Source organism: Petromyzon marinus, chromosome 2 (genome assembly GCF_048934315.1).
Source record: "Petromyzon marinus isolate PM22_M1 ecotype Great Lakes invasive population chromosome 2, UKy_Petmar_22M1.pri1.0, whole genome shotgun sequence".
Taxonomy (NCBI): domain Eukaryota; kingdom Metazoa; phylum Chordata; class Hyperoartia; order Petromyzontiformes; family Petromyzontidae; genus Petromyzon; species Petromyzon marinus.
In genome coordinates this window covers 20,881,124-20,893,931 of record NC_133668.1, presented here as the reverse complement: position 1 = coordinate 20,893,931, position 12,808 = coordinate 20,881,124, and the positions used below count along the sequence as shown (strand labels likewise).

At 42.5% G+C, this 12,808-nt stretch overlaps 1 protein-coding gene across 1 annotated transcript in view; it reads left to right on the top strand.

Moving 5' to 3' along the window:
- The window catches only part of LOC116945201 (homeobox protein Mohawk-like), a 31,278-nt gene extending 18,688 nt beyond the window's left edge, over nt 1–12,590 (top strand). The window contains exons 3-7 of the mRNA XM_032959480.2: nt 86–245; nt 3,011–3,167; nt 4,658–5,035; nt 5,305–5,338; nt 5,864–12,590. Coding sequence (XP_032815371.2) covers nt 86–245; nt 3,011–3,167; nt 4,658–5,035; nt 5,305–5,338; nt 5,864–6,044 — 910 coding nt within the window. The 3' untranslated portion in view covers nt 6,045–12,590. The remainder of the gene's footprint in view (nt 1–85; nt 246–3,010; nt 3,168–4,657; nt 5,036–5,304; nt 5,339–5,863) is intronic.
- The last annotated feature ends 218 nt before the right edge of the window (nt 12,591–12,808 follow it).

Below are 12,808 nucleotides of genomic sequence, written 5' to 3'. Positions count from 1 at the left end.
GCAGAATGTGGTGTCTATTTAACTGCATGCCTGATCCCAGGTTTAAACGTGCCATGTGTCTCACCTTGCTGGTGCCCCCGCGTAGCCGGAGGTCAGGAGCCCTGCGGGTTCGCCACAAGCGGCAGGCCCTGCAGGACATGGCTCGGCCCCTCAAGCACTGGCTCTACAAGCACCGCCACAACCCCTACCCCACCAAGACGGAGAAGATCTTACTGGCGCTGGGCTCGCACATGACTCTCGTGCAGGTGAGCACGAAAAATCTCCCCTGAAATAGGGCTCAGGCAATGCACGATTGAATTATGGCACGGTTGGGTAGCCGACCTGTAAGGGCAAAACCCAACCGAGCCAGTTTGCACGGAGAGCAGGGCATCACGACCAACACATGTCGTATGCTGTGAAGTAGACTTCAAAGAAGACACTGTTGGCAACCTTGAAAGGAGATGCTGAGTGTCTAATGGTATAATAACCCAAATGTGAAAGCACTGTACCCAAATTATAATGTATAACTATACACTTGTAGTGACTAATTCGGAGACGATAAGACTTGGAGGCAGATCTTTATTAACAAGCACTATCGGGGTTAACACATGTTTAGTCCGTCTATTATTGGCGACGCTACTCAGCCAGGACAGTTGGTAGGCTGCCTGACTAGTGGTGCCCCGAGATGGTAAAGATGGAGACGACGACTAGAAGAATGGTGAAGACGACGAGAATGGTGAAGATGACGAGAAGAACGGTGACGAAGGACTTGAGCAGCACGACGGGGATCTCACTCCAACAACAGCCCCGAGGTCCCCCAAAGGGGCCCCTCTTATACTCTCAGCCTGGCCTCGCTCCGCCCCGGCCACGCCCCCTTTCTGGAACCTACCAGCGGGTTCCTGGTGGGCCCCTTCTGTGACCTTTCCCCTAGATCCCCCTCTCGTGTATATCCTGGCCTGCTGACGTCAGGGCTGCCATACGCCGCAGATCCCCTTTTCTGCCAGCAGCCAGTGCTTTGAGACTGCACACTTCTTGAGGTTTTTTTTGTATTGAAAAATATATCATTCCTACGTGTTCTCAATATATTCTGGCATTGTGGTTCCAAAATCCATTTACAAACAGAAGGTTGTGAGTTCAAATCTGAGTCGGTGGTCGACTCAGCCCATTATCACCTCCAGCACCGATTAATAAGCACTGCGTTATGGAAATTGAAAAAGTGGTCACAGTATGGAAATACTGTCCCCCACTGTGGGATTGAGGAATTTGCAAAACATGTTTCAGTTCCGCTCATTAAGATGAACACCACCAGATACTCGTTTGAGTATAAAAACACTGACCTTGAGCTGATATGGTGTCAAACTAGATTCGAAGCTTTCCTGACTGCAGGAATGACTCTTTGGTTTTTTTGGTCAAGTCACGTAGAAATAAATTAAAGCACGAACCTGCGAGGCTGTCGATGCATCTGCAGTGCCTGCCGTTCTGGGAGGCTGTCTCTGTCCGGCTGACCTGGCCCGGCTTGGGGTACCTGGCGGAACGGCAGCACTTGGACCCACACCTGCCCGGGATCGTGAACTAAGGGAGATCAAGGGCCACAGGACAAATCAAAAGGAGCATTGTCCAACATTTTACCATATTATGTTATATATTACAAGGAAGTGTATATGACGAACGTTTTTATCATTGTTTGTGCACCAGTGCCAATGGAGTTCCATAATTTACATTACAGACCACAGGTTAATGATGAATGACATCTTAAACTAAAATGCAATTCAAAAAATAAAACTGAAGGATACTCCATAAACGTCAATACAAAGTAGATTCGAAGCTTTCGTGACTGCAGGAATTACTCTTTGACTGTTTTGGTAAAGTCACGTACAAATACATTTAATTAAATAATAATAGAATACGACGTTTCGATTTCAACACAAGTAACCATCATCAAGTACAAATGAATGAGAAAACAAACATAGTAAACTTGGAAATGTAATGCAATACAACACAGAGAGTCGGCCAACACAACAGTCAACACCCCACCTGGTTGATTACGTTCCTTCAAAGATTGCTAAATTTGAGAGACAAAACATAGACACACAGACAGACACACAAGCAGAGAGAGACTCACACAGAGACAAACAGAGAGAGACACACACATAGGCACACAGAAAGACAACGTCTCTGTGTCGAGGCCTCCCCTCTTTAAAGTCTCGACACAGGCCCTCTTCATGCTCCGTACCACAAGTGGTGTTACTTAATGTTTGACATTGAAGAAGAGTTTGACTTTAAGCTGCATTCATATTACCATTATGTAGTGTGTGTTACCGTGGTTTTCATGCTGTTAATTTTTGCCACGTATTAAAAGTTACGTACATTTTATATTTCATGATTGCATCCGTATTTTTGTTTCTTTCAAATTATGCCTTTTCAAAAGGTTTAAAGTAACCACTTAATTTTGCAATATAGACCGTGACCACCACACACAGTGGCGTGCAATTATAAATGATGCTACGGGATGGATAATGTTGATATTTCAGCAAAGGTCTATGTGGTGGTTTAATTTTATTAATATTCTTCACGCTCACAACTAGGTACATGCGAATGAACGTGGATCAGAATTCCCAAACAATGTTGCTGTAAAGTTGATGTTAAAGGCCATTTGGCACCATCAAAGTTCATGGCTTTCATATCAACTGTTGTTAACCAATATTAACAAATCCCGGGTGACTTCAGTGACCTGGGTCTTTCTCACAAAATGAACCGTGGGCCTCATTGACTCCCAATGATTGTCACCGTGATTATTGAATCATAATTTTTCATCTTACTTAACTAACTACATAATTGTGCCATATACATTCCTTTGCTCAGAGCCACCTACCTGTGAAGATGAGCACCCGAACCCATTGGCCTTTTGAGCAGGGAGGCGACACTCTTCTCACTTCCCTTTTGACATCGATTTTTTTGCCACAGTTCATCGGCCATCCCAGGGTGGCATTAGGCTGGCTGACGCAAGGCACTCTTCCCTGTGTGCATACAGGTGTCCAACTGGTTCGCGAATGCACGGCGCCGCCTCAAGAACACGGTGCGGCAGCCGGAGCTGAGCTGGGCCATGCGAATCAAACTCTACAACCAGTACGTGCAGGGCAATGCCGAGCGTCTCAGCGTGTGCAGCGGCGATAGCTGCTGCGCTGAAGGTAAGGGACACGTGTACACCAGCAGCAACAACAACAATAACAACAGCCGCCATTCCCCACTAAGTGGCGGTGTTGTCACCACGGCACCTGTGCCAGGCCAGGTGCACTTTGCATATGTGTAGTGGCATAGAATAATAGTAATGTAGCAGCATAGCGCTGGCTGCTGGCAGGGAAGGGGATCTGCAGCTTTGGCAGCCCTGACGTCAGCAGGCCAGGTGATACACCAGAGGAGGATCTAGGGGAAAGGTCACAGAAGGGGCACACCAAGAACCCGCTGGTAGGTTCTAGAAAGGGGGCGTGGCCGGGGGCGGAGCCAGGCCACGCTGACAGTATAAGAAGGGCTCCTGTCGGCGACCTCGGGGCTGTCGTATGGAATGGGATCCCCGTCATGCTGCTGAAGTCTTCACCGTCCTTCTTGTCGTCGTCTCCGTCTTCACCATCTCGGGGCGCCACCAGTCAGGCAACTGTCTTGACTGAGTAATGTCGCTTACCCTAGACGGATTTATTATAAAAGTGTTAACCCCGATGGTGCTTGTTAATAAAAAAAAGTGCCTCCAACTCTTAGTGTCTCCGAATTAGTCACTACATATATACAGGCATTTGCACCTCGTGGACACACGCATTTTCAGATACTGGCACACACACTGAAATCAGACAGAGATCCCCTGTATAGCCGTACCAGATTGTTGGGGCAAGCGTGTTAGCGAGCACCTATGAAGGCCGGCACGGCACATGAGGGGGTGGGCTGCCAGCACCACGCCCGGCCGCCTTTGTCTCCCCAATGGCGATGTTTATGCACCAGGTACTTATTTAAGGCTTAGTCAACCTAGAGGAGGCCCAGGACCGATTCATATAATCGTCACTGCTATTGGCCATGTGCGGGAATTGAACTCGGGTCGCCGGATTCATAGTGAAGCGTGCTAACCGCTACACTACCGCTGCACGTCCACACACAAATGCATATGCACATACGGAGCATATCTATATTTGACACATTTATGCACAGTAAACATAGCGTCTGTCCCCAAGTAGGGTTTGGCCCCACCATGGGAATGTAGAATTTCCACGTTTGGCTCAATGAAGCACCACACGAGCTCATTCGAGCATGAAGACACTCTGAATAGCTGTTGTGAGCCACACATCACAGCCCCTACCCCCCTCTTGCGCCCACACCTTTGAGCCACAATAGCATGCTCATTTCGACGGACAGCGGATTTTAGCTAGCCATCGAACAAAGACGGGCACCGCGTCGCACGCTTTCAGATTCGCTTCTGCAGCCGTCTGGAACGCTCTTCATTCCAATATTAGGAAGACACCACAGCTATGCACTTCTAAATGATCTAGATTGACAACTCACTTGTCTACAACTGCTTTTTGTGTTTAGTTTTTTGTTCCTTTTCCCCCCGCACCTCCGAATAGCATGGTGCAAAAAGAAGTTCAACACACGTGCACACAGACACACGTGACAACGCGTGTGTGTGTTGTCACAGAGGGCGAGGCTTTGCTGCTGAAGGAGGCGGCCGACGAAGACCGGGGCCGGGAGGCGGCGTGCGGCGTCCGCGACTGCGACGGGCCGGGCGCCGTCGACTCGAGCCTCACGGTGGAGAACGTGAGTCGCCGGGGCCACGACTGCTCGCCGCCACACCAGTACAAGAAGAGCCTGCTGCGACGTTACCTGCGCGACTCCTGCAAGCACGTGCTGGCCGGGCGAGCGGGGCCAGCCGGACCACCGGGCGCCCAGGGACCGGTTGCGAGGGGCGGCAGCGGGCACGCGGCGTCCCTGGGCTCGGCCTGCTACGAGGACGGCTCCATCTCGCCCGTGTCCAGCGAGTCCGACAGGAGGCCCTCGCTGCTTCTCCCCGTGCACGGTACTGGGCGTCTGCGAAAATAGAGCTTCGTAGCTCATGGGATTTCTTCAGGATGAATAACGATTCCGTACGAAGTGTTGCGAGTGAGCGGCTGCGTCCTCCTCTCCTGGCAGCAGCAGCAGCAGTTTGTTATCACTCACGTATGGCGGTACTTATTTGATGCAGGGGAGCGTAAAGGGTTAAACAATGTGGGTTTCTCAGTACAATTGTTTTGCATTGAACCAGACATGGTTGTCTGATGATTAATTGTACTTTGAAACTTCTTCCAGGCATTTCAAAATTACGGGGCCAAGTTCCATCCAGGTAAGCGTTACATTTTAATACACATCATTGTAGGGTGTTCAATCAAACGACATTTCATTTTCCTGTGATTCAGTCAGTTATTGCTGTCTGGGTATGTGACATCACTTAATGGGGGATATTTGTGACTTGTTCTCTCGGCAGTTATTGATCCTATTTTTCATTCAAATAAACTTGATACATTTGGGATTTTTTTTTCCCTGGTGGTTTTAATTTTTTGATTGTCCATCAACTGCAAACTGTAAATTGTAGATCGGCAGACGAATAGCACTGTGGCAATGTGCTGAACTCACATTCAGAAAGCTGAGTCTGAGGTTATACAATTGTGGGAAGTCAACAGTGGTCATATTTCGTATAGATTACCCCTACCCACACGATACTGAACTTTAACTGCTATTCTCGGGCCACTTAAAGAGATGAGCACTGCCCCGCCACACGTTGAGCAAAGCAGGCACTTTCGATTCTGAGATGCGAAACCGTAGAATCACATTGACAACTCACGGTGATGTTGTTTGTGTGGTCACCCAGTGTGCAGGGAGCCAAGGAGCTGACCTACTGGAAGGAGCTTCACGCCGCCATGGCTCTTACCAACCTGGGCACCGCTCACAGCCAGGAGTTGGCTGGTGCGAGGGCCCTGTGGATGAAGCCATCGCCGGCCGTCACTGCCTCGACCGCCCTGCAGCTCCGAGAAATGAAGCTCGGGCTCTAGGGATGAGTGTTTATGGGGATGACACGAGAAAAAGCGTGCTCTCCCCCGCCCGCTGCTGCTGCGACTCCCGCAGGGGCCAGGATCGTTACCCAGTGCTTGAACACACCGAGGAGAAAACCCTCGCGGATGGTGGTGACAGTCACAAAAAGGACAAGTGCGTTGTGGAGATGAATTGCTTCGGCGCAGACTTGTGTACAGTGTTTGTTTGTTAGCTGTGCAACAGTCACCCTCTTCGGCCCAGCAACAGGCTGGAATAGAATCAATGTCAAAAAGAGAAAGGTCAAATCCCCAAAGCAGAACCAGTCTAACGATTTGTTTAATAAATTGGGAATCCATTTAACTACAGTGTGAACTGAAGTTTTTATTAAAAAAAATAATAATAATTATTTTTTCAAATAGCATTTTTTTACTGTGCTTTCTGCCAAAGAAGCAGAACTTGTCTAGCAAAGTGTCAGCTTAGCTGTGCTTTCTTAAGTTCTTTGCAGCTGCCTTGACTTTGTTCCTAAGGTTGGCTTTTGACTACACTGGCATGGGAGTGTCGAGAAGCCATTTTGAACAACAAACCTTTCACATGCCATTACCACAAAACACGTGTATATATACAGTACTTTATATAGTTCTTACGAACTTGGTATGGAATGCCACAGAGATTAAAACCTATTTTGTTTTTACATCGCATTCAAGTTTTTTGATGAATGAGTAAAATAAACTGTCAAAAGTATTATTTTTTTATGAAGGCATTTAGAGCTTTGGTCATTTACTTTTGTGAAAATAATGATTAAGTGGTATGTGTGAATTGCTTTGTCTACTCAAAATTATAACTTCATACATGTCAACTTCATGTAGGATATATAGTTTACTTTTCAAACCAGGTGTGAGTCCATTGATACGAGGTGTATCTTTATTATGAAGGCCTTGGGTCACAAAAGATTAAATCAGGCAAAATGGAATACAGAATGAAATTAAGAAAAATTATAGCATTCCAAACAATCAAAATACATTTCTCATTTTAAATGAGCCTATAGTTAAAATTATTATATCATTTTGAAATCAAGTATTGATCAAAAATCACTTTCATTCACTTTTTCTAAGTAGTGAATCCAATGAAACTGTCAGAGAATTCATGTTTATTTTTAATGTAGAGCAGATGCCATGTCGTTTCATGTTTGTGGAACAGCATCGTTGAAATATAATGGCCAACTTTAGTATTTATTTTCAGAACATGGCAAAATTTTAGGGCATGTCTTAAGTTTATCATTGATTTTGTTGGTAATTTATTTGTAGATGCCTTGAAGACAACCTTTAAACACATTTCTGCTCATTAACAGGAGGTAACCAGTCTTACTGAGATCAATGTATATTGGCAGAATAGTTCTCATTAAGAATGATTCATGATGCTGTATGGATAAAAGTGAGTACAGACTGTTTAGGCCTGTGATCTGTGCCACTTAATAAACTGTATGGGTCACTTAAATTGATTGGTGGATTGGTAGTTCCACAAGTATTCACTTACATTTTATAATTGATTTTTATAACAGACTGGCATATTAGAGCTCTTTCACAGGCCATATGGGTTACACTTCTAGTCACATCTATGCCCTCTTGTAACAGTAATAACAAGCATATTAAGTGCTTTGAATGTGCAATTGTTTCTTCTGAGATATCTTTAATAATTTCTCTTGATGTGAAATGTTTTATGCAACTGTGCTTTTTTCTTATTGTTTCATTTTGTTTAATATTAACAAGAGCTTCCCTTGCTCCTCCGTTAAGAGCCAGTAATTCTGTCTCTTGACACTTTGTTAATGGATGCTGTAATGCCATGATACGTCGTTTAAGTGCCTTCCTTAAGCCATATGCAGCTGCAGATTCATTTTCAGATTTAAACATAAGCATATTCCAACAATGAAGGCAACAGGTCCATGAATCATGTTATTGGACATTATGTAATAATGTTACAGCGCTGTAATATACTTTACATTGTATGTTGTTGAATTAATGTCTAAAAGAATGAGTGTCTATACTCTTTGGTTCTTTCGGTAAAGTCACGTAGGTAAAAATAAAAAATAAAGTTAATACAATCACGACGTTTCAGAGGCAACACAAGCTTCCGTCTTTAGGTGTAACTAGCACAGTAAAATTACAGTAATTTTGCTGTGCTAGTTACACCTGATACATCAGTAATTTTGCTGTGCTAGTTACACCTGATACATCATTAGTAATTTTGCTGTGCTAGTTACACCTGATACATCAGTAATTTTGCTGTGCTAGTTACACCTGATACATCAGTAATTTTGCTGTGCTAGTTACTACTGATACATCAGTAATTTTGCTGTGCTAGTTACACCTGATACATCAGTAATTTTGCTGTGCTAGTTACACCTGATACATCATTAGTAATTTTGCTGTGCTAGTTACACCTGATGATGGAAGCTTTATTTTTACCTACGTGACTTTACCGAAAGAACCAAAGAGTATGGATCATTGCAGTCACGAAAACTTCAAACCTAGAAAGAATTAGTGTCTCCCTACTCAAATGAGCATGGGGTGGTACTCCATTCCAGATTCATATGGAAAGATCCAGTCTATCATGAAGACAATCACTGGTGACTGCAAATAAAGTGGTACTCATTTTATTGAGATGACGAATTGAGTCAGTTCCCAGCTGGGGGAATGATATTTGACTTCCCACCTTCCTAGGAGTCCTACGTTCACCACCTCCCAGCCAAAAAAGAATGCCCTCCATGTGTTTTTTTAATACTGCACACTTATAAAATGAATAGTTACCTGAACAATCGTTCATTACTTGAACAGAATCTTTCACGATGGTTGATTTATAGATTGGGCATCCAAAAACTATCAGTACGTGGTACTGTAACGCATGTATTTTGAACCCTTGCAATGGTCAATTGGTAAATCAAAGAAGTGTACAATGCATTTGTGGACTAATTTAATTACACTGTGAGGCCAGGAGGTGAATCAAGAAGCTGGACACGATGCAAACACAGTATGTCATTAAGAACCAACTTCAAATGTATACATTTGCACATGTTTGTTTCGCAAGAACCTGATTATTAATCACAAATGAAAATCATCGATGACATGGTTTGTATGGATGTAGAACTTCTTTCGCACCGTACGTAGCCAACCGTGCTAATCGGAGATGCCTTCCAACAAATCAAACGTTCTGTTCGGATAGATGTGTTATTGTCATTGTGATGTTTTCTCACGCTTGATTCTTTCAGAACAGCTCTTTCTGTCATTGCATAGTGGTGGGCTAGAGGCTGCTGTGTATTGATGAAGGAAACGGCAGTAAAGTATATTACATCGGATAATGTTATCATATATTTAATGTAGCCTACCAGAGATATTATTCCTCCACCTTATTTACGGCATCTTCACTGCAAGTTGTACATTGTCTTTACATTTTTGCAATATTTGTTTAAAGTGTTTTTTCAAAATAGATTATGCAGCAACTGCTTTTGCTTCTGTGTATACTGTACTATAATTGGTCATGGGACTTTTCACAACGTAAGGATCAATTTCGTATATTTCACGCTGGGTAAAACTGATTCATCGTAGTTTTTAAAAAAAGAAACCAGCAGTGAAGCAAATCAATATTGCGTATTTCTCACATCAAACAATAAATATAGCCATTAAGTTATTTATTATAACATTGATGTTGATTATAAAGTGTAAAATAAAGTAATCTTAAGTGCACTTTGCAAACAACACAGCTGCACACTTTTGGGAACGTGTGTTTATTCTACAGGGACACAACAGTTTGATCCTATTATTAACAAAAATCAATGTGAAATGTGCTCTTTTAATGAGACTCAGGTTTAAAGTTGTTTGTTATTCCACATTGGTTTGGCATAAAGCGTTTGAACAGAACAGGCATTGCGATGATTTATTCCAGTAGTTATCAACATCACCCTCTGCAGAAATCTGTCAATGCAAGCAGCCTCTTAAAGTCTTTGAAACACTCCCAGCTTTCATACTTGAATTACGATACTACCATTCGTCTAGACGTATTGCTGTACCTATTTAAACTCAATTGACATCTTACACAATCGTAATATTAACACATTATATGCGAAGTGTCTGCTCAAGTTAGACTGGGACAGCGTTAATTTCCATCGTCGGTCTTAGCTATGGACAGAAACGCAGCATTTATATTTTAGGATCCAATCATTCCATACAACAACACCTGTTGACTTGCCAAAAAGTGGTACTACTTTATCAGCCACAGAGGGATAATGGTCTGAGTCGATCTCAGACTCAGATATGGATTACAGCACCCGTCAGAATCTATTACAAGAGGTAAATTACATTTCACGTGTCTCTTTGTTGGTATACGTGGAAAGCAGTGGCTCACGGATACAGCGTAGAAAGGCGACAAACCCACACTTTGGCTTTTCCAGTTTAAGGTGCCGGTGAATTAATGAAATCATCATTAGCCAGTGCTTATACACTAGTGGATTAAAGCCTCCACATTCCATCACCATCCATCATGGTCCAGGGCTGCTACCATCCATCTCATTCCTTCACGTGAACTGATTTCATTGCTCCATCTAGATTAATTGAATCCTGTAATTTGCATTCAGGGGCTACGCACTTTAACAGTACATTAATTCTGGACTCTCATCATGCTGGTTTTCACAGGTTATGCTTTGCTTTAAGTTTAACTCATAGTATCTGGTAGTTGAGGCTTTGATGATGAAAGCACTGTTGTCATATTCTGGTTATTCAATTTAAGCACGTACATGCTTGACAAAAAACCTGGAAAACCCAAGGTGGGGGATGTTGCCTCTATAACTTAGTGGCATGCGTGACGAGGCTGCAGGGTGAAGTAGTACAGATTTCTTCCGTAGCACAGATTTCTTTGCAGCGTTGGACGATTGACATGTTGCTGAAATTACATATCAGCTAGTTTCAACCAACGCGCAAAAACGCGTACAAAAACCACTCAGCCTTGGTGCATTATGTATAAACCATCATCAATTGCTGAATAATTGTATTGTGGTCCTCTTGTCTTAGGTTACCATCAATGTAAATTTGAGTAGTGTGTGTTGTTTGAAACTTGTAGTTTTCTGGCATGCATTGTTTTTCATTTACAATGAGTTTCTCATCATTTACAGATGTGAACATTACCAACAGCTCATACATATCCTGTAGTATTACTGTCGCCAATGTCTAATCGGATTATTGGATGTCCCAGTTGATTGCATTTTGTCCTCAAAATAAGGTGCTCAGGTATACACCGTGTCCTGCATTTTTATGGAGTTTTCTGGGAACGTATAAAATAGATGGAGTTTTTTTTAATCTCACTCGCAAGTCTAAAAGATTTAGAAGTGTGAAGAGCAACACTGATTTTGTGTTTTGCCTTGTCTCTGCAAACACACAAAAATGCCACGTGCCAGGCAATCCCAAATTAGTCCTGTACTGCACAATAATTAGTATTTTTATTATTTTCAATGGTATCAGTGGTATTGTTCATCTTCTTGTTATAGTACTTTTACTATTTTTTGCAGACATAAAATAACAATGCAAATAATACTACGATGTTGCAAAGGCGTTAAATTTGGTCATCATGGAAATAACAGGGCACCCAACCATTAATTAGCCCAGTATTTCGATGACTCACTCATTTTAGGATTACATTCACTTTCACAACTTGAGAATGATTCTCATGAGCGTATAGACAGCTTAGTTTCATGGATGGATCGGGACAGAAGCAGCTGATACATATAGATCTTGATACAAAGCCTTCAATTGTTTGAGTTTATTAATGATTTTATTTATCTGTTTATTGCCTTGTGTTAGTATTTACAATGGAGCCTTGCCAGATACTGTCATATACTTAGCAGTAGTAAGTTCGATTTAAAGCTTTTGTGACTGCAGGGATTCATATTCTTGGTTCTTTTGGAAAAGTCACGTAGAAGGGAAACAATACAATAATAAAAATATAAAGCAATAAAATTATCCCGACGTTTCGATTGCAACACAAGCAATCATGATCAGGTGTGAAAACCACAGCAAGAAAATTTGAAAAAGTGGCGGTTTTTTCACACCTGATGATGATTGCTTGTGTTGCAGTCGAAACGTCGTGAGAATTGTATTGTTTTAGATTTTTATTATTTTATTGTTTCCCTTCTACGTGACTTTACCGAAAGAACCAATATAGTAGTAAGTTCCTTAAACACGTTTCTTTAAAATAACCTTATGGTTTTTGCACTTGTCTCTTTTTTTAAATGTATTATCCATAATTTTTGTAAAAATGTATTACTCTTGCACCTTAAATAGCTCTAAGCAATTCTGACTCTTGTGCACCATGAATTACCCTCTCTTACGTGTATTTTATAGCTGAAACAGAATTATCCTCAAGCGCACACAATGTCAATTTTATACGTAGTGCAAAACAAGTGCGTTCGTGAATTTGTTACCTATGGTAGCTAGAATATTTTTAAGTAATTGCAATATCAACATGACCTTTATATTTCATGTAGCGAAAGCTTTTGATGAATAAAAAAAACATTCCTGATTAAACATCGCCTACTATTAAACCTCCCACGCATTGCGTTTCCACACGCACATAAAGTGGATTTAGTGTACCAGCCCAGCATTAAAAGTTCAACATTGCCATCTATTTGAACCAATATACACACAGAATGTTGTCATCTATATCAAGCCATCAGGTCTTTTCTGCTCAAATGACCATTGGAGTGGCACTTAATTATTTTGGCAGTCCTGAGTCTGTCATGAAA